This window comes from Callospermophilus lateralis, chromosome 5, assembly GCF_048772815.1.
Source record: "Callospermophilus lateralis isolate mCalLat2 chromosome 5, mCalLat2.hap1, whole genome shotgun sequence".
NCBI classification, from domain to species: Eukaryota; Metazoa; Chordata; class Mammalia; order Rodentia; family Sciuridae; genus Callospermophilus; species Callospermophilus lateralis.
Window position 1 is genome coordinate 114,482,450 of NC_135309.1, and position 23,646 is coordinate 114,506,095.

The 23,646-nt window shown below is 32.0% G+C and overlaps 1 protein-coding gene across 5 annotated transcripts in view; it reads right to left on the bottom strand.

The window, feature by feature from the left end:
* Positions 1 to 23,646, bottom strand: part of Erbin (erbb2 interacting protein) — a 131,482-nt gene that overhangs the window by 12,238 nt on the left and 95,598 nt on the right. For all 5 annotated transcript variants that reach the window (XM_076857202.2, XM_076857200.2, XM_076857203.2 and 2 more), the window contains exons 16-21: positions 20,221 to 20,342; positions 19,128 to 19,301; positions 17,984 to 18,169; positions 12,945 to 13,059; positions 10,974 to 11,157; positions 7,201 to 8,746 (exon numbers count right to left, since the gene is read on the bottom strand). In XM_076857202.2, coding sequence (XP_076713317.2) covers positions 7,201 to 8,746; positions 10,974 to 11,157; positions 12,945 to 13,059; positions 17,984 to 18,169; positions 19,128 to 19,301; positions 20,221 to 20,342 — 2,327 coding nt within the window. The remainder of the gene's footprint in view (positions 1 to 7,200; positions 8,747 to 10,973; positions 11,158 to 12,944; positions 13,060 to 17,983; positions 18,170 to 19,127; positions 19,302 to 20,220; positions 20,343 to 23,646) is intronic.

Here is a 23,646-nt window from a genome sequence, read left to right on the forward strand (position 1 = left end):
CTCTATTCATTTATTTCCTGTGTGTGTGTGCACACACGCGTGCGCGCGCGCACATACCACACACTTCTAAAGGCAGAGTGGGTGATAAAACAAAGAAATAATTCATACATATACACATACATAAATAACACACTATTTGTTATGCACAGAGTTTTACTGTGTTCACTTGAATGTCCTAATTGACCCTTTTAATGATATACAGATCTTGGAACAAAGTTTTTTATGTCATATTTCAACATGGACAACTGTAAATATTTCACTTACTAATAAGGCTAACGCTCAAAATATGTCTGGTTTTGATTCAGGCTTGTGCCCAACTACATCCTGTCTCAACACATTGTACAGAGCCCAGTTAAATGCTAGACACAAAGTTCTGGGCAATGTTGCTCATTATATGCTGATAGTTTGAATGGAGGTAGGGGTATGGTTCAGTGGCAGCAAAGCCATGAGTTTAATCCTTAGCCTCCCAAAAAACATAAACAAGTGAACATGGCATTTATCAAGTTGTGCTAACCATATCATGGTCTGGAGTGTATGCTTCATATCTAAAGTTTTTATGTAGGAAGAATTATTAGCAAATGCTGACATCTATAATAATTCAACTTTGAAATAAAAATTTTACTTCTTTTCAAATTAATTCAGTCTTGAGATTTCTATGGTGATATATATTTTATGTTTGGATTCCAGGTAAACAGAAAAAGGGATAACTATTAAAAGGTTTAAAACCCAGTTAAAACTTCAATAAATCACCTATTATTGTTAAACTCCCAACTGTGCAAAATAGTAAATTTTAATTTGGGGATTTACAAGGTACAGCCGGCATTGTGAAATGCCCTGGGGAAAAATTTTAAACACTGGCTCTGCCTTTAGAAGTGTGTGTGTGTGTGTGTGTGTGTGTGTGTGTACGCGTGCCAAGAAATGAATGAACAGAGGTTCTCTCTCACCTTCCAACACTTTGAATCAATGCTTTGAAGTTTGCAGTTCACATCCTGCTGCTATACAAGTAGCTAATTAGTAATATATTATGTAGTAGTTCCAATATGCTTATGCTGCCCATACATTACACGTATGATTACATGTATGGTACATTATATGTATGTGTATACATTATATAATGGTAACATTAATGATTTTCACATTTAATGAATGAGAACAAAGTCATTTCCATTCAAGCCTGAATTCAAAACCAGACATATTTTGAGCGTTAGCCTTATTAGTATGTGAAATATTTACAGTTGTCCATGTTGAGAGATGACATAAAAAACTTTGTTCTAAGATCTGTATATCATTAAAAGGGTCAAATAGGTCACTCAATGAGAACAAGAAAAAGAAAAATTACAGAATAATTTTTTACAATGTTTTTGAACATACGAAAAGAAACCATGTCTAATCTAAAATAATTTTTTTCACTATATGTATTATTTAAATTATGCTTCAGTTTTAAGAATTCTAGATTATTTTTATTGAGTAAAATGATTTTTGAAAGGATGATGGCAGAACAGAAGCAAATAACCAGATAAATAAAAAGAACATAAGAACATCACAAAGTGGTCAAAATTAATCTGAAATCCTTCATAACTTATAAGATACATGGTTTTATTTATAGAACCCATATATTAAAGTTTGAGAACCACTGATATAAATTAAAGGAGGAACAAAGATAAAAGCTATATATAAATGTTTGGCTATATACCACTCTGCCCTTAAAATGATAAAAATTCCTGCCAGCTAACAACAGGGAAAGATGTTGGAGAAGTCTTGTGTGTGTACATATCATAAAACTCAGATGGACTGTTTTCAGAATAATAAAAGTGCCCAGCATCATTAGCAATTTAAACTTACTTAAAATAATATATTTATCTTTTCAGTATCTCTTAGAGAAAAACTCACATGAGAATATGCTTTGTATCTCAAATTTGCATCACTTAACCTAATTTCATACCGTGTTCCAAGCTTAGATACACAACCATCACATCAAATACAAAATATTCAAAAGCAAGAAAATTACTTTTTGCCATATTTTTCATACTACACCACACTGCACTAAGAATACCTATCTCCTAATTCCCAGAGTTTTTAAAAAAATAAATATTTTTCAGTTGTAGATGGACATGATACCTTTATTTTATTTATTTATTTATTTAATGTGGTGCTGGGAATCGAACCCAGTGCCTCACAGGTGTTAGGCTAGCACTCTGCGGATAAGCCACAATTCCAGCCTATAATTTCCAGTATTTTTAATAAATGTTGACAACCAAATATACCAAACCAGAAACTTGGCTACTTCTTGAATCCTATCCCTCATCTAATCCCTAAAACAAAATAACTGTTGTCAAAGTGTTAGATTCATCTCCACTTCAGTCATAATCCTAGCCCAGGTTTTAATCATTTAGCTGTTTTCCAAAACGGTTTCAATAATATCCATTCATCCTGAACATTTTTGTCTGAGATATCCTAAAATAACTCTTTTATTATTATCAGTCTTTAGTTTAGAACATTAAGTAGTTCTCCTGGACTTTCAAAATTGTTTTACTTTCCTCCATATAACACATATCATTTTGAAAAAATTACTTAAATATTCTGTGCTTCAATTTCTTTACTACAAAATGTGATAATAAAGATACCTCAGGGCCAGGATTGTGGCTCAGTGGTGGAGTGCTCGCTTAGTAAGCAAGAGGCACTGGGTTCAATCCCTGGCACCACATAAAAATAAACAAATGAAATAAAGGTATTGTGGTGGGGGTGGGGGGAAGATACTTCATAGGTCTTGTATGAAAATTTAGAAATATTTGTGCAGAAGGATAATTATACAATGGTGCTTCCTGGCATTTTGGAAGTCCTAAATAAATTTAACTGTTATTAGGACCATCTACATCCATAATCTGACCTAAATTTTATTATCAAAATTTCTCAAAATAAATCATTAACTCAATCAGGTTAAAGATCTGTTTTTCCCTGCAGCATTCCTTCCTGATAAATCCTTAGCCCTAACCTATTAATCTTACTCTAATGTATCAAATTTTTACTGGTGTTTCAAAAAATAGAGTTTTTCTTGAATAGGCCTATATTCTATGATTACTCTGACATGCATCGTTAGTTTATATTTATCCTTAGATTTAAAATTAAAACCAAAAATTAAAAAAAATTTTAGTTGTAGACAGACACAATACCTTTATTTTATTCATTTATTTTTACATGGTATTGAGGATCGAACCCAGTGCCTCACATGTGCCAGACCACTGAGCCACAACCCCAGCCCTAAAATTAAAACAAAACTTAAAATTATTTTTAAAATTTAAAATCTCCACATAGGGCACAGTAGCATACACACATAGTTTCAGCTACTTGGGAGGATAAGGCAGAAGAATTGGCTGAGCCTAGGAGCTCAGGTCCAGCCTGTGCAAGGTAGTGAGACCTCCATCTCAAAACAAAAAAGCTGCTACATTGTGTACAGAGAAACGAAAAACTGTGCTGTAATTGTGTACAATGAATCAAAATGCATTCTGCTGTCATATATACCTAATTATAATTAATTAATTTAAAAAAATCAGATGTGGTGGCACAGTCTGTAATCCCAGTGGCTCAGGAGGCTAAGGAAGGAGGAATCCAAATTCAAGGCCAGCTTTAGCAATTTAGCAAGGCTGTAAGTAACTTAGTTAGATTCTGTCTTAAAATATAAAAAGGACTGAGGATGTAGTTCAGTGGTTAAGTGCCCCTGGGTTCAATCTCTAGTACCAAAAAAAAAAAAGAAAAAAAAAAGAGTCCACAAATCTCATCATTGATAATTACCATTAATACATTAGCATTTCACTTTATGAACTATATTTCCTATAAAATATTTTTTCTAAACAAGATATAACTAATAATAAAGTTAGGAAAAATCATTGAATTTCTTTTAAAAATTCTGTTTTTGCTAGAGTCTTATATATGTGTATACGAATAAATACACAGCTTCACAAAGTATCACTATTGATGTTTTATTATTGTTTTCCTGTCATATAAGTATGTGACAGAAATATTTTTCAAGATTGTCATCCTTGACAGATGGGTTAAATTTACAAGCTAAATACATATAGATACTAATTTTCAGAAAAGGCCTTTATCTTTGATATAAGAAATCTATTCATATTAAATTAGGAACTATCTTTAAAAATTTTTTTTAAATAATTGTTTTAACACCATAAAATAACTTATTTTACTATAAAGTATTTTGATGTTCAATAAAAATATTAATTTTAAGTTGTCTAATCTTTATATTTTAGATGATTGGTGAGGGTGAGGATGAGGATGACAGTAATAAACACTATCACTTATGTATACACTTAATGTTTTTAAGTGCTTTTTATGTATTAACTTTGGGTGGGGGCAGCGCTGGGAATTGAACGCAGGGCCTTGTGCATGCTAAGGATGTGCTCTATAACAGTGCTACACTTCTAGCCCTCATTTAATTTTTAAACAATCCTAGCATAGCTCTGTTTGTTATGCCTATTTTATAGATGAAGCAACTGAGGAAGGAAAATCAAAGTTACTTGTACAATGAACATACTATACATCAGAGATAAGTTTCTGAACAGTTAAGTTATTCTGTCAAAATGCTATATTATACAATAGTTCTTATTATTTTTTACTTAAAAAGTCAGAGTGGTCACACATTTATTTTCTGGTAAATTCTTTAAAAATATGGTTTATTAAATATAAGAATACTTTTTTATAATATATCTGAAGACAAAACTTTCATACATGTTAAAGTAAAAACAGACTCTAATTTGAATTCTTTTTAAAATCAGAAAGAAACAAAGAAAACATTTAAGAAAGACATGGAGGGGCTGAGATTATGGCTCAGCGGTACAGCACTCGCCTCACACCTGCAAGGCCCTGGGTTTGATCCTCAGCACCACATATAAATAAATAAAATAAAGTTACTGTGTCCAACTACAACTACAAAAAATAAATATTAAAAAAAAAAAGACATGGAGAGGGCTGGGCAAGTGACTCGGTGGCAGAGTGTTTGCCTTGCACGCATGAGGCCCTGGGTTTTATCCCTAGCACCACAAAAAAAGAAAAAAACAAACAAAACACAAAGACACCTAGAAAGAACACACACCCTAGAAAGAATGCAGCTGAGCTACATATAGTACTAGCAGCAACATACTTTTGGTATATCCTAACCAATGAACTAGAATATACCACTCACTAGTCAACTGGAAGGTGGGTGTCCAGGTAAGTATATAAGGGGAAGAATATTCCTCTTATCTTCCAAGTATGATCTATGCATCCTTAGAAGTGGAGTTAGAATGTCAGGTGTGGATTTATATTCAGTCTGCCCTGTTTCTTTTCTCACATGTCTTATCTTAGTTTCACCGATTTTTATGTCTAAGGACACAACTAGAAAACTACTGTCATTCACTCTCCAAGAAACTGCACAGCAAATTTCTAAATATGTATTTTATGCAATGGAAAAAAAAAAAAGCTAAGAGGCACAATGAACTTGCTTCCTATTTATTGAAGACCAGACACATCAGATAGGAAAGTGGGAGAATAAGCCCTCTAGAAGTAAACTACACAGACTATAATAACCAAATTCCTTTCTTCCTCCAAGTCCACTCCTCATCTTTGTCTAATAATAGTGCCATTCCCCCCAAAAAATAGTTATTTAAGGCATATATCTGAAGCTATATCCCTTTTCTTCAATCACTGATTATAGAAACAGTAAATGAGAAGTAAACTTCTTAGAGTCAATTCAGAGCCATCTCTTGAATTTGTTCCTTTGTCTCAATTCAGTTGATAACAGTTCACATTTCATTTCTTAAGCGGATCACCAAATGGCCTTTATAACTGAACCTGGCTATAGCCTTCTTCCTCCTAAAATCTACTTCCACACTGCCACCAGAAGATTATTTATAAAACAGAGTTATATTACTCCTATCCTTTTGTTAAGAAAATTCCAAATTCCTGATAAAAAGCGCACAAGTTCAAACAGCCTCAATAATATGTGTAGACTTACAGCTGAAACAAAACTGGCAGGTGACAATTAAGTCACTACAGCTTATAGTTGTTCAGCTATTCAAAGTTGAGAAAACCTTACTGCAAAGAGTTAAAAATTATATTCTGTGACTTAGTATGAACTGGTATAAAGTACTAACCATATTCTAGGCATTTATTTCTCAAAACATTTAAGGATTTTAAAAATATAATGGCTGAGACTATATAGTTCAGTTATATTTAAAAACATTATATATTTAATAAACAGAGGAAATATAATTCTTGGATAAAATCCAATGAGATATAGAAACCTAAATCTTCTTTTTTTTTAAAGTAATTTTAGTGTAGATGGCCACAGTACCTTTAATTAATTAATTTATTTATTTTGTGGTGCTGGGGATCAAACCCAGAGCTTCATGCACACTACGCAAGTGCTCTACCACTGAGACACAATCCCAGCCCATAAACCTACATCTTAAGAAATATGCCTTATGTAGCTGGGCCACATACCATGGCACTTATAATGATTTTATAGAATAATTTTATTTCTTTAATTTTTAACTGTTTTCAAAAGGCAAAGATCTACATATAAAAGTCTAAACTGAACAAAAGCATTATTTTATCAACTATTTCCAAGGCACACTGGAGCCATAGAAAGACTCAAACTAAGTTTAAGAAGGTCAGAAATGCAGTTGAGAAAAGTCAAGACTAAATGCCATGCCATAAGTCATCTGTGTCAATGACAATGTTAGATGAAATATTTATATTTGCAAATGCATCTCCTGTTATTTTGTTAACTATATAGTGAACTGATATTTTTTCAAAACATTTACATAATCAATAGTTATTAGTAGTGAGCAGGAGGTCAGAAAATGCTAAAGAGAAATACACATGTATTATTTCTAGTAAATGTGTACAATCTGAAAGAGATAAACACACACACACACACACACACACATATATATATATATAAAGTACTATATGGACATTAGAATCACTGGGGAGTAAGAGATAAGAAAAAAGCTTACACTATCATCTTAACTGTCCTAAGTTTAAACTTGAAACTCTGTTTTCAGGGTCAGGGAAAAATTCCTAGAATGTAAGTAGATAATCAGTAATTCAGAGTATCTTGTTTCACTTTGATTAAAAAACAAAGAATACCAAGCATTTTTAGGAAAATAAATTCATAAAGAGAATAAAAAACTCAAGTTCAATTACCTTTTCTAACTTTTTGGCCTCAATGTGTCGAAGTACTTGTTCTCGCCAATCATGAGGAACTTTACTTTTTCCTGGAGGATCTAATAAAGAATGTTCAGAACTGACCCTTGCATTTGGTCTTTTTGAAGGACTAGTCCGTGAATAATTGAAATCACTAACTGACATAGTTCTTTCTGGTATTTCATTAATAGAGGGTCGAGCACTCTGAGGTCTTGATGCATTTGGACCATCGATGCTGTATGTTCGTGCAGAAAGAGGTCTCTGTGACCCTGACATCATTGGAGGAGTTCTTCCTGCTGAATGTAACTCTCTGTATGATAAATAATCTCCTTCAGGAATTTGGCCACGTCTTGTGGAACCTGGATCACCAAGATTTACAGAGGCTGTTGAAGACACACTACTTTGTCGCTGAATTGTAGTTCGAGTTACTGAAGGAACAAGTCGGTCATTTGATGAGATGGCCCACATTTCTCCATGTCTTGTTGGGCCAAGTCTCTGATGTAAATGGTATGCAGTATTAGCTCTAACATTGTTATGGTTAGAGAAATTCATATTTGCAGAATGTCTAGCACAGCTGTGATTTTCCGTGCTCTCTGATCTTGGAAAGCGCTGAGAAGGAAAACTGACAGTGTCTATTTGGGGACTTTGTTTAGAGTGCCACAAAGTGTCTTTGACTGGAGCATTACTACTGAATTGAATATTATATTGTGGAGGACCATATATCTGAGGTGTAGATTGTGGGTCACTTGTGGGGGCTCTAATTACATCTGGTTCCTCAGGATTATGATTTGAATCAAACTTGAAAAGTGCCTTTGTCCCTGATATTAAATCAGAAGATGAAGAAGAACCAGTAAATACTTGCAATGGTTGATCATACAATAATGTGGCAGACTTGCTTCTGACTATATTTTTTCCATCAATACCAGATGTGATTTTAACTGTTGCACTTGGCTGCTGAGGTCCATTATCACTAAGAATGTCATAAATTTTTAAACCTCCAGTGTCCATATTAGTTATACTGTGAGATTTTACAACAGATCCTATTGAACCTCTTCTCTGAGGGGAGAGATCTTCAGTGCTTTTGGAAACACCAGTGTCTACAGAAGAACTGGTATCTTGTGGTTCAGTCCTACTAGGAGACTGTGGAGTCTCTTCAGAATGTCCATTTACCTTATTTATGGATTCCAGATTAGGATACTTGTTTCCATTTTCTAAATGTTCAGCTTCTCTTTTAGAATTAATGCTTAAAAAGCTTGTTCCAAGTACTATATCCTGTGTCTTTGATCTTTCCATAATCTCTGGTTTAAATGTATCATTAGTCACAAGTTTATTAAGATTCATGTTGATATGGTCTAATTTGTGAGATTCATCAGATGTAGCTGTTGAATCAACACTTTTCTCAATTAGAACTAATCGCTCTTCAATATTCAAATCATATTCAGGTAAGTTAAAATCTTTTTTATCATGAACCTTGAATTTTTCCCCTGGTGAATTGTTTAAAATATCTCCATTTTGCAAAAGGCTGTTAAAGTTTTCATCTTCTTGCCTAAAATACAGATAGTTTTTTAAAAAAATAAAAATAAAATCAAGTTTTCTTGGTCATGAGGGAATCATTAATAACTATTTTATGCATAGGTAACACAAGTTAAAATAAGCTGAGTCATAAATGAAAAGCATTTATTATTAAGCTTGTAATTTTGAAATATTACCTTAACTATATGATATATACATGTATCAAAATATCACTTAACCCCTTAACTTGGACAATTTTCAGGTTTTTATAAATTAGTTAAAATTAAATTTAAATGAAAAATATTAGCTTAAGTCAAGTGATATAGGTTTATTTTAAATTGGAGACAAGTGAAATATCACTAAAACTCTAATATCAAGATTAATTTTCATCAATATGCTCAAATTTTCCACAAAATAGTTTAATGTACCCAAACTATGAACAAAAGTGGAATTATGTATCCCATTCTGATCCTCATTGTAATATGAAATGCTTGAGGATGGGCAGAATATGGAAAAAGACAATAACCTTAGTAGTGATATAAAGAACATAGGATATTTTTATGAGTAATTCTGAAGCCTTACATTATTAATCATACTTATTAACTAAGTAGCTATTATTAAATTTAAATATACAAATAAGGAAATTATACAAAGTAAAGAACTAAAATCACTCAAAGATCTGCATTAAAAATAAGCAAAAAAGATCAAAAGAGAAACTAAATCTAATCACTATTCTAAGTGACTACATTGGGCTGGGGATACAGCTCATTTGGTAGAGTACTTGCCTCACATGCACAAGGCCCTGGGTTCAATCTCCAGCACCACACACACACACACACACACATAAAAACAAAACAAAAAAACTGGAAAATCTTACTGTATGTTAACTGTACCTCTAAGTGAATATGTTGTACCTGTCAAATATTTTACAAAAGTGCCATCCAGAATTATGGAAAACATGTTATTTCTACTTGGTGGTACACAAACACATTGGTGTATTCAAGTTATGTTTCTACAAATATTCTTTAATATTGTTTTCTCCAGTAAAGAAAAGATAATATTTAGTATTAGAAATACAGTACAAATAGAAATACAGTACAAATAGTTATCGGTATATTCCTTGCTTAAACCTTACTTCATTACATAAAAATATGATTAGTAAAATTTTTATTAAAAAAATTAATCATTATCTCTTAAAATTTTTTTTTTAGTTGTAGGCACACACAATAGATTTATTTTATTTATTTATTTTTATGTGGTGCTGGGGATCAAACCCAGTGCCTCACATGTGCTAGGCAAGTGTTCTACCACTGAGCTACAGTCCCAGCGCCTTCCATCATTACCATCTAAGAGATTACAAAATTGTTTTTTTTAAAACATGAGGTCATAATCTAAAATTCAGAGAACACATTCAAATGATAATAATTATAATTACAAAATATCTAAATTCAGAAAATTTGTCTTCTTTTTAAAATACAGACATTAAATTTTACCTAAATATGCCTAGAATTTAAGAACAATTTAATTCTAAATGATCATTGAAAATATCTGTACAACCAGCTTTTGTTTCACCTACTGCCCAAATCTTTCTCTCAAGCAAACTCCACCTGCAAGACTGACATGAGATCAAAAGACATAAGTTTTTTTTTTCTGTTTTTGTTTGTTTTTAAAATTTTTTAAAATTAGAGTTTTATGGTAATACATAGTAGTTGGGTTCATCACAACAAACTCATACATGCATGGAAATCAATTTCAGTTTTTGTTTTGAAGACAAATTTCTTAAGAGCTTAAATAATAAAATTAGTTTTAAACTTGTGTCAAATTCCAGGATACTAGAATTAAATTAATGTTTATATTTCTCAGAGGGTATGCTGTGCAAAAATTAAGTCTAGACCAAACACACAGCACCAATCAAGAGGATCTAAATGAACCCTTCAATAGCATCTCCCTGCATTTCTAAGTACAAAAAATAATGCTTTGAGCTTGAATGATTCCAAATAGGCTGTTTAGGCTATAATATTTAAAAATACTGTAGAAATGTTAAAAGAAGAGATAGAGAATCTATCTTATTTTTGTTCCCCACTTAAAATACTGCTTTCAAATTGAAATGTATAAAAATGACATAGATAATAAGCTATAAAATGGAGGAAGAAAACATACTGCTAGAATCACTTCTATAATATTTGTGAAACTCTTTATGTTTTAGTCATGTATTTATTTATTGTATAAATAAATAAATAAATTTGTAAATGTTCACAAACCTGATTTTGGAACTAATATCAATATGCGTTTGTTTCACTGGAGAGCACAGTGAAGTGTCTTGACTACTATCAGTATTAAGAGAAACTGAATCAGACATCCGAGATGGAGAAGAACAATTGCTGTTATTTTGATTGCTATTGTGTGTAACTTCATCTGATAAAGAATCTGTATCCTTTGTATCATCTGAAACAAACAAACAAAAAATTTAAGATCACTGATAAATTCACCAAGATTTTGTGGGAAATGCTTTTCAGTGATGACAAATGGTAATTACATTGTCCTGCTTCCATAGTTGAGGTAATATATAATACAGATAAGAAGATAACCAGAGGCACCCCTGAAAATTCAGTCCTAAATACACAGAAAGATTAAAGAATTTCAAGATCATGATACTTTTTTTTTGGTACTGAGGATTGAACCCAGAAGTTCTTTATCACTGAACTATATCCAGCTATCTCCCAGCCCTTTTTAGTTTTTATTTTGAGACAGGGCCTTGCTAAATTGCTGAGGCTGGTCTCCAATTTACAATCCACCTGACTTGGTCTCTCCCAAGTTGCTGGGATTACAGGAGAAGCCACCTCGCCTGGCTCATGATACTGTTTTTAATGTAATCAAAGTAAGGGCTTCCCAAAATTTGATTTAGTTTACTGACACAATGTATGGTTTTTAAGGATCTCAATTAATTACAGTGAATACACATTCTAGTCATTTATAATTCTGAAAATCCAAAACCAAAAACAGTTTTTAGTTTACATTTCTAACCTTAATTGGATAAGAAATTATCTCATAGATATGTGATTTTTTTCTATAGATGCTGATAATAGAAAGGAACAATGTAAGCAAGCCACAAATATACAACAAGCAAATCAAAGAATTTTCAAAGGTCAACTCTCATATTTCTAATTGTTTTTACAGCATTTCACAGAACTGTTTATGAATGACAACCTGTCAGTGTTAGATAATTCTTTACCAATTATATTAAACAGAATGTATCTGTTCATTCTCTTATTACAGACATGTAGTATAAAGTAGAGCTTTTAAAAAGTAATTGAAAAAAGATATTTTAAAACTACCTCAATTTTAGCCAAGTCATGGAAAAAGTGTTTGTAGATATATTCATAGATGATCATTTGAATTAAGAGTATTTTTGCTGTTCTCAGATCTTAGAAACGTAGCTCAAGTAGTCTTATAATCTCAACCTCAAGGTTTTTGAGTACTGGATTCTTAATTTCTAAAATACTATTAAAGTAGATGGTTTTTAAAGTACTTTTCTAGATATACACCTATTATTTTTCTTTCTTATGGGGTTATTATGATTCTTAGATAATATTATGTAAAATATTTAGCCTAATACTTAAACAACTAGTAAGTGAAGTGCTCAAGAAATACTAGGAATCACCACCACAATCATTATAAACCCAAGGTATACCTTGATAATAAGTATCACAAAAACAAAATGCTGGACAAACATTTGGTAAATAGCATAAAGATAATAAGACAGTGGTGGCAAGGGATGAGTGAAGAAAGAGAGATATCCATTAAGATCCATTTCATTTCTAAGACTCTGAAATTCAGTTACATAAACAAATCGATGGCAGGAATTGGGGGAAGGAATTTAAAAATTTTTCTAGATACACAACATTAATAATGAGCATCTATTATATACCAAGTACTGTGCTACATATGAATACTTTATATAATCCAGGCATTTGACACAAAATCCTTCATCAGTCTCACTGCATATCAAAACAGATATATACATATGGATAAAATTAAATAACCCAAGGATCAAATAGCAGAAAAAACTTGGTAGATATTTTTCAGGAGGAGAACTTTTTAGGAAGGCATGTTTAAAAATGTGTTTCTAAAATATACTTTAAATAGGAGAACATTAAGTGAAATCTATCTTTAAAAATTCATTAATTTTATTAGACCATTTCTATTCTTAGTGCTTTCCTTCAGTATCTAACCTTTTTTGTTATTACTAAGTGCTACGACTTTTGGCTGGTTAATAGAGGTTTCAATTAATGGTGGTCTCATCTCTGCCATTTTCATCTCTTCATCAGAAGACAGTTCTTCAGATTCCTAGTTTAAAGAAAAAAAGGGAAATATTTATGAAAGTTATGTTTTGAATTCTTTAAGTGAAATGTTATATCATAAAAACATCAGAAGGAAAACAAAGAATATTAAGAATATGCATGAGATTTTTTTTTTTTTTTTTTTTTTTTTTATACTGGGGATTGAATCCAAGGGCACTTAACTACTGAGCCACATCCCCAGCTCTTTTTTGTATTTTATTAGAGTCAGGGTCTCACTGAGTTGCTTGGTTGTCTCCCTAAGTTGTTGAAGCTGGATTTGAACTCATGATCCTCTAGCCTCAGCCTCCCAAGCCTCTGGGGAAAATTTTTTATTGTAATAGTTAAAATTAGTAAACAATTTGACTTTTTCAAGATACGGCCATAAACTATGCTAACTATTAACAATATGCCAAAATACCTATGGGAGAAATTTCTGTGGCAGGCCTTATTCAATTATATTAATGATTACTATGTATCTGGTACTACATTAAAAAGTAAGAGAGACAAAAATGAATAAAACATAATCCCTGCCTCTGAAAAACTCAAGTGTAATGACAGTGCCTCAAGAGAATCTCTCCCTCACCATATGATGGCACATACCTAAAATCCCAGTGACTCAGGAGGCTGAGACAAGAGGACCAAAAGTTCAAGGCCAGCCTCATAAACTTTAACAAAACCCTATTTTAAAATAAAAATAAAAAGGGGTGGGGATGCAGCTAAGTGGTACAGTGCCCATGGGTTCAATTCCTAGTTCTGGGGGAAAAAAATTATTAAAAAACAATCTCTCCCTAGTTCTCAAATTTATTCTTTTATTGATCACTGTATTCAAACAGTCTACTGTCAAAACAAATTTATGGCAATTTTTACCCAATTTGTAGACAAAATTTTTAATATTCTCAATATTTTCCCCCTGATATTTGGTAACCATCCCAGGTACCTACAACGGAGTGCTATCAGATAGCAAAGAAAATGACTTGTTAGAAAACAAATATTAATAGAAAAATTTTAATATTATATATCTTGTAGATGAAATCAGCTTTTCTGCAGGCTAAATACTCTTAGTTAATATGATGAAACAAAGTCCTTAAAAAAGGTACTCTAAGTACTAACACATTTTGGGTGTTGCAGGCCACACAGTCTCTGTTTCAAATATTCAAAAATATGTAAAAAAATAAGTGTTTGTTTACAATAAAACTTTATTAATATATAACATAATTTGAATTTGTGAAATTTTCATGTCATAAAATAGTATTATTATACTGAATTTTAAATCAACTTGTAAATAAGATGAACCTATTCTTAGCTTGCAAGCCATACAAAAATAGGCAGAGGGCAAGATTTAGGCCAGAAGTCTTAGTTTGCCAACCCTGGTCCAGACTGTATATAATGAAAACTAGTATAGTAGATAGAGGAGGTAAATTCATTTTAGTGTTTAAGGAGAATTACATTTTTAATTTTTTTTTAAATTGTAGATGGACACAATACCTTTATTTTATTTATTTATTTTTTATGTGGTGCTGAGAATCAAACCCAGTGCCTCGTACATGCTAGGCAAGTTCTCTACCACTAAGCTATAGACCCAGCCCAAGAATTACATTTTGAGTAGAGAGATGCATGGAAATAAAAGGTATGTCAAGTCATACAGCTAGAATTCAGGATAAGCTCAGAATAATTGTTAAGAGACAAAAATGGCAGACTGAATTGCCTAGAGAATTGGTGCTTTCTGAGTACACCCTCAATTTATGTATGTACTGGTCATTATTAGAAGTTGCCAAACCAGCAAGAAACAAGCATAAAAATTATACTTTAAAACAGTAACTCTGGCTGAGGATGGTGGCACAGCTGCTTGTGGGGAGGCTAAGACAGAAAGATCCTAAGTTTGAGGCCCACTTGGGCAACTTAGCAAAAGCCTGTCTCAAAATAAAAAGTGCTTGGCATATAGCTCTGATAAGAAGAATGTACAGGAAGTAAAAGAAAGACAGGTAGAAAGGAATCTACCTGTCATCAGTCCTTAAGAAAAAGAGATTATATCTGTTTTTAGGCAATGGCAATGGTGGCTGGTAAAGAGGAAAAGAATTTCAAAGAAATTTTGAAATTATCAGGACTTAATGACAGAGTAAATGTGAATAAGAGAAAAGGACAAGGGCAAATGATTTACTTTAAACTTTGAGGTCTACAGCATCTAGACTGCTGGACACACTTTTCCCATCATAAAATTAAACTACACATGGGCTTTTTTTCCCCTAAATCTCTTGCCACCTTTCTGTCTCCCTTGCTCATATCAATCAGTCTTTGTTACTTGAACATTCCACCACTATCACTCCATACACATTTCTCCCCACTTTCTTAGGCTGTCCACAGATACTACATTTTCTTCAAAAACTACTACATTTTCTTCAAAAACTGTTTATTATAAGCAATTCTGTAATTTATAATTTAGCTTTGATTTTTCTTCTGGCCTGAAGATCCATACTTCTGTTGGAAATACCTAACTGGTCTTGCCAATTGCTCAGATTCCACATATCCAAAAGCAAACCTGTTCTTCCAAGCCTGTAGATTCTCTTTAAAACCCTATTCTGTTAATGGCATTGTCAACTTAATTAGTCATGGTTATGTCACTATTTTCTCTTCTCCTTTCTTTATAGCCAGAGTTTCACATGCTGTATCTCCTATAATATTCTCACAATTAACTTGCAGCCTGTATTTTCTGCTATCCTCATTCAAGATGCCATCAAGCTTAGAGAATTCAATAGCTACTGTAATATAACTATGACACATCATAGCTCTATCACAGTAGCATTCAGGACCCAATGATTTAACTTCATAATAGTAACCCTGACATATTCGATCAGATGGAACAATTCTTTTTCATATCTTCCAAATGCCATTCTTTTGCTCTCATTATCCCCTCCAAACTTCATTCAGTTTTCCTATTTCTTTCAATGAAAATGTTTCAAAAATATGGTCCAATACTTCCTTCTCCTTAAAAGGACCCATGGATCTTCATAGCTAGAAAAATATTTTTCTCAATTTTGGTAACACTTAATACTTTTCTTAAACCCTTTGCACAGCATGAGGTTAGTTATTTTTATACTCCAAACATAGTACCTTAAACATAGAGACTCACTAAGTGAGTACTAAGTTTGCTGGGATAAGCATAACTTTTTCTATGTTACATTGGTTTTAATGCATACAACAGTACATTAGAGATGTAATCCATCTGTAATACGTTCAAAAACTTTCGAGTTTTCTTTTTACCCCACAGGATAAATGTGAAAATAAATGATGTGCTTTGAATTTTAAGAAATAAAGATGATACTGGATGGGGGCAGTGGTGCACGCTGTAATTGGGAGGCTGAGACAGAAGGATCGCAAGTTCAAAGCCAGCCTCACCAACAGCGAGGCACTAAGCAACTCAGTGAGACTCTGTTGCTAAATAAAATACAAAATAGGGCTGGGGATGTAATTCAGTGGTTGAGTGCCCCTGAGTTCAATTCCTAGTACCCCACTCCCCAAAAGAGAAAGATGTTATTATAACCCAAAACATCACTATTTCTAGATACCAATGCTGACTAACAGAACTTTCTAAAGTGATGGAAATGCTCTATATCTATGCTAATACAGGTTAGTGATAGCCAGTAACCAGGCAGATATGGTTACTGACCATTAAATATATGACCAGTGTGACTGAGAAGCTCAACTTTTAAGTTTTATCTAATTGAAATAGCCATTTGTAGCTATTACAGAGTGGACAGTGCAGCTATAAATAAAAAATACTTCAAATAGTTTTACTAATAAAATGTTACAATGTTACCACCTCACAATACCACTAACACTGTATGAAGGGAATATAAAATGCTACAACTATTTGGCAGTTCCTCAAACTGTTGAATAAAGAGTTGTTATATGTTCCCACAATTCTACTCCTATACACAAGAGAAATGAAAATACATATCCATACAAAACCTGTGCACAAATATTCACAGGAGACTTATTCATTACAGCCAAAAAAGAAATAACCCATGTGTCCATCAATTGAAGAATAAACATGTGATATATAATGGAATAGCATTGATATATGCTACAATATGAATTTGAAGACAATATACTCAGCCAAAGAAATTAGTTACAAAGAACTACATATTGTATGGTTCTATTTATACAAAATGACAAGAATAGACAAATCTATAGAGGCAGATAAAGTATATTTGTGGTTGCTGAAGACTGAAGAGGATGGAGAAATTGAGCAGTAATAGGGTATACAGGATTTCTTTCTGGGGTAATAAAAATGTTCACAAAGTGACTGTGGTGATGGCTGCAAAAATATATATATTTATATATACATACATACACACTAAAAGCCACTGAACTGTACACCTTAAATCAGTGACTATTATAGGATATGAGTTATATCTCAATAAAATTGTTTTTAAGTTAGAGCTTTTGTTGATTCACTAGGAGAAACTCTATATCAAAAAAATAGTCTCAAGATATTTTTTTAACTTTATTTTAATGTAGTGCTGAGGATCAAACCCAGGCCTTGCACATGCAAGGCAAGCACTCTACCACTGAGCCACAACCCAGGCCCTCAAGATATTTTTAACCAAAAAAACCACTCAGATTAAAAAATAAAAGCTTAGTCAAATAGACTTATGCCTATATAGCCTTTTCATTTTTGAGTTACAGAAATAAAAGAATTATAATTATGTATTTTATAGTAGAACAAACTGTTATGTAATAAAACTGCCTAAATATTGTACTTTAAAGTAGTAAATAAGTGATATTTTAGTAAATATGAAATTTCTCAATGATGAATTCATTAGCCTATTTTCTGCAATCATAATATCAATTTTCTATCTTTAGTTAGCAGTAATGAAAAATTAAATTGAAGATTCTTATAATTTTTCCAGAATAATCATAAAGTCATATACCTCAAAAACATCATCATGGTTAACAATATGCTTCACGTTTTCAGGGGCTTTCATATTTGCAGTCACTGGTAAATTTCCAGGACTGATCTCAGCTTCAGGTTCAGTGATCTTCTGTATAGAGTTTCCTATCATATACTTTTCTCTGTCGTCCACTTTGCTTTTTACTGGAGTAGTACTTTCGGAAGTCTAAGTAAAATAAGAAAACAAAAACCACATATTCTTTAAGTTTTATACCTATTTTTGTATTGAAGTTTGGAAAAAATTTACAAGTAACATATCAACTTCCAATTCTAGATAAAACTTTTTTTTTAAATATTTATTTTTTAGTTGTAGTTGGGCACAATATCTTTATTTATTTATTTTTATGTGGTGCTGAGAATTGAACCCAGGGCCTCGCACATGTTAGGCGAGAGCTCTACAGCTGAGCCATAACCCCAGCCCCTCTAGATAAATCTTAAAAGAAATTGCAAGTATGGAAACTGTAGCACCACAGATAAAATGCCCATTTCAGGAAGAGTGGCCTATATAAATGCATGAGCTAAGTTAAAATTCATAATTTATCACAAATAGTCTTCCTTGTAGAAGTTTTAAGATTGATGTGGCTGAGTGAGTCACTTGGCTCAGCATGCTCAAAAAAGGAGAGTTAAGATGTCTTTCTGCTTATGTGGAATGCAAAGTAACTATGACAAGATAAAACTTTTGTTACCGTCATACAATGTGTACACAGAAACTCACTAAAAGAATATACAATTTAGAGATTTGTGAAAGTTTCTGCAACATTCCAAGGAAATGTCAAAAGTTCATATAGCAAATACATTTAAAATTAGAACTAAGTAAAATAGAACAATATCAAAATGAGGAAAATGAATATTTCCATAATAATGAATGATAATAATGACCTTATTTGTATTTACTCAACAATTTTTTAAAGGCAATGCTGACACCACCCTGCCAATGTGGACATTCTATAGCCAGAGAATGGGGAGAAAGAACAATTAAGGAAGCTCATTTCCAAGTTCAGGTAATTGAGAACAATTTAGATGTACACTTACCATACAAAAAGGATCATTTTGTCAATTATCTTAAACATTGTAAAGAATTTGAAATAGACTTTAGTCAATTATTTTGAATTGAGCTTTCTAACCTTCACACCCATATCTTTATTGATAACTTGCTGATCATCATGTGGTTTCAAATCTCTTCCAGGGTCTTCAGTAGTCTCTTCATCTTTTAATCTATGTACAATGGTTTGAACAGTTTTAACCATGTTCTTAAGTTCATCTGGATATGGTGTTGGGTATCTCTTTAAATTTCCCTCCTAAAGAAAAAGTGAAATAAAAATTATAAATATTTCTAATGTCAGTCACAGAGAATTTAATCTATAATCCTTTGAAAAATTGGATAATTACCTTATAGGGATGGCTATGATGATATACAATAGGTTTTGAAAGCATTTTACGTTAAATGTAAGTAAGGTTTTATCACAAAATAGTCAAAGATCTCACAGTAAATTTCAGGGTTTTAAAAGCATTTTTGGTACATTTAAATATTTTCCATTTGGAGATATATGACATGGAAACTGTCAAAACCTGTTGTCAATTGTCTTTGAAACACATACATGCTTGCCAACACATTTAAAATTCAGACATTCATATATTCATGTTTCATGTGCCAGAAACCAAACTCTTACCAAGATAGTCTGTCATTCTTCTGGGATTCAGCTAGTTTATATAAAAAGCAAATAATCTCATCGTTAAGTTATGGGAAAACATGCTCTTTGCTACTCATTCCACTGCAACACATATTCTTAATCCCATAAAGAATCAAAGTGTTCATAACAAAGATTTCTTTATCTCTACAATTTATATAAACAAATCATTTTAAAAAATGAAAGGGGAAAAAATAATCACTAAAAATGAGCAAGGGAAGAAAATGATTACATCTAGTGATATTTAGAAAGTACCAATTCAAAGATAAAAGTTATGATTAATTTCTCTAGCCTATAATAATCTGTTTTTTCTCACAAGTACATATACTTGATAATTAGCTTTTAATGATATAGCTTTACAATGCTCTCAAATTCCTTTCTGTGTGAAATATTTTGGATCAATAAATACCCTAAAGACAAGGAATGAATATAATCCTTCTTCCACAAAACAGCAGTAGTATAGACAAGAGTATCCATTTAAATATCAGCAGACCTATTTCAAATTTGAAAGAAAATCTAACAAACTCACCCTGGGAGGTGCCTCTCTTTCATCTTTGTCTTCATCACATTCAAATGCCACCTGGGCCCGCTGTTTCCTCTGTTCTTCCCACAATGAAGGATTAAAACTTTCATTATCTGATATGAACATAACTAGAAAAAAGTAAAAAAAAATGACTACATGACTATAATTATAATGCTATAATTATGAAAAATCATTGTGTGTTCACAGTTTTCATTACAACTCATATTTGTTACAATAAGTTTAAGACAGTTAAGGTTGATCAATGCCAGCTTTAAAATCCCAGGGTAACAACTAGACTTTAAGATTTCTTTCTTTTTAGTATTGGGTAACAAACCCAGGGGCACTTTAATCACTGTGCAACAACCCCAGTCCTTTTTATTTTTTCTTTTGAGACAGTATCTCGCTAAGTTGCTTAAGGCTTCCCTAAATTGCTAAGGCTGGTTTTGAATTTACAATCCTCCCGCCTCAGCCTTTAAGTCTCTGGGATTACAGACATGAACCACCATGTACAGCTAAGTTTTCTTTTCAACGTCATGATCACAATTTTTTCTTCCCTGAAGCTGACTCTTTTGTTTCGCAACCAAAAGGATTATTGATGAGAATCCACCAACTAAAACACTATAAATACACTGAACATTTTCACCTAAATTTTGCATTTTTGCTTCTTTTTAATTTCAAGATTCATTGTGTTTTGCACAGAAAAAGGGGATAAGTTTGATGATAAAGTGAGCATTTTGGCTAAAAAAAAAAAGAGAGAGGGAGAGAGAGAAAGATTGCTCTGATGGTATATAATGACATCGATACTAAGTAAAAAAAGTACTCCAAATATAATTTTTATTTCAAAATATAAAGGATATTAAAATTTATTGTAAAACCAATACTTATTCTACTTCAGATATAAAGATTTAACAACTCTCATTTTTCTTGCTACCTATTATTAGGCACCTAAGGAAAATCTAAAACTCAAAATAATCAATTGATCTGTTAGACATCACTCTATAAAAATTTTGCATACAAAATAAAATCACAGCTTTTGCCCACTAAAAGAAAATGCCTATACCTACTCAAAACAAAAAGATATTAAAAGGATTCAACATTGGCAAATACAAAAACTGAAATTCCTAGAAAACCCAAATGTGGTCAACCTGAATATTTAGCAAAAATAAAATAATACCAAGAAAGGGGAAAAGAGGAGGGAAGGAAAAGGTACTCAGGACTGAAATGGAGCAAATTATATTCCCTACATGTTCAATTTGTCAAAATGATTGCCACTATTACGTATAGCTATACTGCACTAATAAAAATAATAATAATACAAAACTCTTGAAATTATCATTTATATTAAGCCCTTATAAATAATTTGGACTTCTTAACCTTTTCAAGTCTCATGTTCAGAATAAGGATGACATTTAAGAAATATGAACAATGGACTCTTATCTTTTTCTTTGTTTTCATTACTCAGCTCAAGATTTTTATTGTAATTGCTTTACTGAACTGCTTAACATTAATTTAATGAATTAGACTATTTTTGTTCAAAACAAATGTGGGCTATGATTCAAATGCCTATTACCTTTGTGATATCATTAAAAGGCAAGCAAAGCCAAGCAGTTGCCAACAGACTTTTTGTAGAATCCATATAATTTCTCCACCCATCTTCAGTGGGGGAATTAATCTCAATTAATCCCTAGTCAGCCCAGAGATGACTGTTAGATTACATCAAAGCAACTTTACACCAGTGTTCATTCAGGGCGGTGTAAGCAATTTTGACCATGCCTCTCAGTCTTGTCAATTTCTGGTTACCTACACTTCTTACTCTTTTGTATAAGTCTATTATCTTTGAAGATTAAGGACCTCAAATAGTATTTTCTACCCAATGTATTGGCTAGTTGGCCAAATCCTGATTCACCCTGGCATATTCACTGTGTAGTCTAGTAAATTGGCAATATGCCCTTTCTCCCAAAATCTGCCAATATTTTAATGATACCAATGTGCGCCAATCCTCCCAATACTGCATTTTATTGTTTTGTGATGTCCTCAACCCCAACGTCCACCTGCACATCAGCTAAGTGATTCACAACCACAGTCATTTTCAAGACCTGGGCTTCCAATAACAATTAGAAAACTCGCTAAGCTAATTACTTCTTGTTCTTTTTTAAAATATTTTTTTAGTTGTAGTTGGACACAATATCTTTATTTATTTTTATGTGGTGCTGAGGATGGAACCCAGTGCCTTACACATGCAAGGCGAGTGCTCTACCACTGAGCTACAGCCCAAGCCCCTACTACTTGTTCTTTGTAAGAAATAATAAAAAAGAGTTGCTTTGATAAGTTATTGTTTCATGGGTATGTTTAATGATTGTTGTTAACTTTTAAATTGAATTTAAAGTTAAAATTTGTAAGATGATAACAAATTGCTCCACTAAAAGGTCTATAATTAAATCTTTTAATAGGTTTGCAAGTAAGATCTCTTTTCCATGTATTTAAATGTACCTCTAATCTCCATATTTAGCAATACAATGAAATACAGAAATGTGTCATAATAAAATATGCTTAATTTTAAACTGTCAGTATTGATGTATTGTTAGAAGAAAGTAATAATTTTACACATTAGAAATCAAGAAGTTAAAACAGATGTGAAAATTCTGCTTATGGCACAAATAGTGCTGTATGGGAAATCATAGCAAATACTTGGATATATCAACAGAAAATTTGTCTTATTCACTGGGACTCATGTCTCAATTTTCATTTTATCTCTAAAGATTTCTGGATAACAGGAAATAGGAAGAAAGAGTGAATGTCCTGTAAATAATATTGTGATCAGCTATACAATATATTCAAATAACCAGTCTTGTATATGGAAGAATAGAATATTTAGTTAAAGTATCTGTGAGAAAAGGAATGGAATAATTTCTTAAAGAAGAGAATTTGATATCCTATTATACAGTCTAGCAAACTATTTTAGTAAAGGATCAAATAATAAAATATTTCAGAATTTTGTAGACCTTAAGAGTTTCTGTTGCTAGTACTCAACTCTGTAGTTTGGAAGAAGCAATACACAATATGTAAATATATAAATGGTGACTGTGTTCAAATGGAACTGCTATTGTCATTTCCTATAAGGAAACTGAAGCTTAAGAATTTACTTGCACACAATATTTTTTTTATAAATGGAAATAAATGATTAATTTACATTTTCTTCTTTAATGTTATGTAGTAAGAGTTAACTTATAAACAACTTCAGAACATAGATATTTTTACTGGTTACAGAAATATGTACATATAAAAAATCATGTATTTTTAGTATAATGTAATAAGTGTTACATACACACAAAGTAAAATATATTAGAAACAATTTGCTACTTAGTCTTCACACCATAATTCATAAAAAATGTTTTGGCCAGTTACAAAAAGTACATTTTCTCTTGTTGGGAA